Below are 3,670 nucleotides of genomic sequence, written 5' to 3'. Positions count from 1 at the left end.
GTGGTGTATCAAAGCTGTGAACCTAGTACTGTTGGTCATACAAGGAAGTGGTGTATCTCAACACATCTGATCTGGTCATTCCAGCATGCTACTGACAACATTAGGGAAGTTAATCAAACAAATTGTTTGCCAGTCAACAATCTGCTGTCATAAAAGCTCAAGGACGTGCCTGGTAAGCTTCACACTGGTCAGCCTCACACTGGTCAGCTTCACTATGGTCAGCCTCACACTGGTCAGCCTCACACTGGTCATCAGCAGTTAACATGTAATTCAGCTTGTCAAGTAGATGAAAAAACTCCCAGACATTTGGCTCAAGACAGTAATTTTATTTCATATTTTGATCATTTAAATAAGTTGTATTTACAATTGTGACATATTTATAAACATTTACAAAGGAGTTTCATTGGTAAGATTGTGAGCTCAGTCTGGTCCTATCTCGGGCAGAGATGAGAGGCCACTAGTGGTAAAGCCTCTGTGATGGTATACTATCCTTTGTTACTGTAGCCAATCTCACACCAACGGCTCAATATCAAGTACAGTCTTCCTCCAACTCAATATTTCAAATGTGTATTATCTGGTTATACATGTTGTATGTAAATGTATCTGTACTCTATACTTATGAGGACAACATCAAGCACACATTTATTCTATCAGTGATATTAAATCAATATATGTTCAAGAAATCAATCAAATTCTTAAAGATTTGAAAATGACTATGGTCCTTTTTTGCCCTGTTTCATTAGCAAAGCAGATCCACCCTCATAGTTATGACATCATGGTCCAGAACATACATCAGTTGTGACATCATGGTCCATGACATACATCAGTTATTACATCATGGTCCAGAACATACAATATTATTTTATCTGATTCTAATACATTTGTAGGTTTGTATACAGTGTGACATATTACAAACTTAGATAGTTACCAGTGGTCTGTATACCTACTGTCTTCTGTCAGGACACAGTGTGACATATTACAACCTTAGACAGTTACCAGTGGTCTGTATACTTACTGTCTTCTGACAGGACACAGTGTGACATATTACAAATTAGATAGTTACCAGTGGTCTGTATACTTACTGTCTTCTGACAGGACACAGTGTGACATATTAAAACTCAAGGCTTAGCCTGTAGGTCTGTATCAATAAATATTTAAGAAATAGTTTGTAGGAGTGTTAATAACCGTATAGCCATAAATAAGATCACAAAAAGATATTACCAAGGGCTATTGAAATGTAACAGCATGGAATGCAACATGAAAGACAATTTGTAGCCCATTGTATGCGAACTGAGGAGATCACTGTCTAAAGGAGGCTTAGTCTTCACTGACATCAGCACGTGCACTCAAGGCCAAAGTGACACGCCGCATAGCCGGCTGTACATGTGGATACTCCTGGTTAAGTCTGTCTACAATAGCACTGAGAGCTTGCATTCGATCCACCTGCTTGGTGCTCTCGTTCTCCAGCGAAGACTCCGACTTGCACAGCATAGTATACTTTCCATCTTTAGCCTGTTGGAAGTATTTTGTTTTCTGTTGCTTCTCTAGAATTTCTGTCATGTTCTGTAGGGTAAAGGAAATATATATAGAATAGAATTTAAAAGATGAACATGGCAATCACTTAGGATTCAACAGTCTGAGTTTCTATCATTTATGGAGGGTTTTCTGGGTGTTCCTGCTCGTATAAGTCCATGCAGTCACTAGTCTGTTAAGTATATACTTTTTAGTTAATAGTTATCTGTATATAAGTATTCCCTTATGTGTGCACTTTTAATTGTCTGTGTTGTTGGTGTAAAAATGATATTCCTGGAATAGTCAAAAGTCACTTAATGTTTGATTCTTATGATGATCTCTAATTATGTTAAGGAGGAAAAGGCTGAAGATAACACTGATCCCAATGTATTCGTGTGTGAAGAACTCAGTCTGAGGTGTGCAGGAGTGGAAGGTAGAGAAATCCAGGAGATACGTGTGAAAGGTGTCTAAAAACTCAATATCATTAGATTTGTTAATAAAAAAATACCAAAATATTCCATGTTCACAGTAATATTTAGATTGAAGGTTTAACATCTCATGCTATAGACTGCCCTGTTAAAGAATGGAGTATCAACTATATATGACAGTCAGGTCGTCCAGGTCACTAGCCCAGCACTCTACCACCACACCAAATATCGTCCAGGTCACTAGCCCAGCACTCTACCACCACACCAAATATCGTCCAGGTCACTAGCCCAGCACTCTACCACCACACCAAATATCGTCCAGGTCACTAGCCCAGCACTCTACCACCACACCAAATATCGTCCAGGTCACTAGCCCAGCACTCTACCACCACACCAAATATCGTCCAGGTCACTAGCCCAGCACTCTACCACCACACCAAATATCGTCCAGGTCACTAGCCCAGCACTCTACCACCACACCAAATATCGTCCAGGTCACTAGCCCAGCACTCTACCACCACACCAAATATCGTTCAGGTCACTACCCCAGCACTCTACCACACCAAATATCGTCCAGGTCACTAGCCCAGCACTCTACCACCACACCAAATATCCATCAAAATACTGATTACCCAGAAATGAGAATGCACCAAAACTTTGCTTCCTGTATATGTTTTGTGTCGCTATCCCTAACGCCTCCGCCATCTCTATGGGACATAAAAGTTCTGCCTGACCAATGTGTAAAAAAGATAGAAATACCACCTGACAAAGGTAGCAGTGTACAGTAGCGTACGTNGAAATACCACCTGACAAAGTATTTGTATGTGTGGAAGAGATAGAAATACCACCTGACAAAGTATTTGTATGTGTGGAAGAGATAGAAATACCACCTGACAAAGTATTTGTATGTGTGGAAGAGATAGAAATACCACCTGACAAAGTATTTGTATGTGTGGAAGAGATAGAAATACCACCTGACAAAGTATTTGTATGTGTGGAAGAGATAGAAATACCACCTGACAAAGTATTTGTATGTGTGGAAGAGATAGAAATACCACTTGACAAAGTTNAAAAAACATATTCAAAATGTAGTTTATAAATATATATATATGAAGGTGTGTTGTGCAGGATGAATCCACTATCCATGTTTATCCGAGACATGCCCTTTATTTTTAGGATCAATCAATTTCTACTGTACTCTGCTACCAAAGTATTGGTATGTGTAAAAAAAGATAGAAATACCACCTGACAAAGTATTTGTATGTGTGGAAGAGATAGAAATACCACCTGACAAAGTATTTGTGTGTGTGGAAGATAGGAAAATCTTTAAGGAAAAGGAGTGGGCATTTCAAGGATTAATGCCTTTTGAAATACTGACTTTCTGCTTGACTTCCAGCAATCGTTCAATGTCGCCATCCATTGTATCAGAATTGCTCTGAAGATGTTGAACCGTGACTTGATTCTGCTCCAGCTGACTACTCAGATCCAGCTGGTGATCTCTCAGGTCCTGGATCTCACCGTCACACGAGTTAGCCTCCTATGTAAATAAAAAATATCACTGTCACACAAGTTAGCCAACTGTGTAAATAACAAATATCACTGTCACAAGAGTTACCCAACTGTGTAAATAACAAATTTCACTGTCACAAGAGTTAGCCAACTGTGTAAATAACAAATATCACTGTCACAAGAGTTAGCCAACTGTGTAAATAACAAATATCACTGTCACA

At 39.1% G+C, this 3,670-nt stretch overlaps 1 protein-coding gene across 2 annotated transcripts in view; it reads right to left on the bottom strand.

Annotated features, from left to right (window-relative positions):
• Positions 1 to 309: 309 nt before the first annotated feature.
• Positions 310 to 3,670, bottom strand: part of LOC110461498 (coiled-coil domain-containing protein 40-like) — a 92,046-nt gene continuing 88,685 nt past the window's right edge. For both annotated transcript variants that reach the window (XM_021514977.1, XM_021514978.1), the window contains exons 20-21: positions 3,319 to 3,477; positions 310 to 1,563 (exon numbers count right to left, since the gene is read on the bottom strand). In XM_021514977.1, the coding sequence (XP_021370652.1) occupies positions 1,318 to 1,563; positions 3,319 to 3,477 (405 nt within the window). In that variant the 3' untranslated portion in view covers positions 310 to 1,317. The remainder of the gene's footprint in view (positions 1,564 to 3,318; positions 3,478 to 3,670) is intronic.

Source organism: Mizuhopecten yessoensis, unplaced genomic scaffold (genome assembly GCF_002113885.1).
Source record: "Mizuhopecten yessoensis strain PY_sf001 unplaced genomic scaffold, ASM211388v2 scaffold10629, whole genome shotgun sequence".
NCBI lineage: Eukaryota > Metazoa > Mollusca > Bivalvia > Pectinida > Pectinidae > Mizuhopecten > Mizuhopecten yessoensis.
This window is presented reverse-complemented; position numbering and strand designations above follow the sequence as displayed.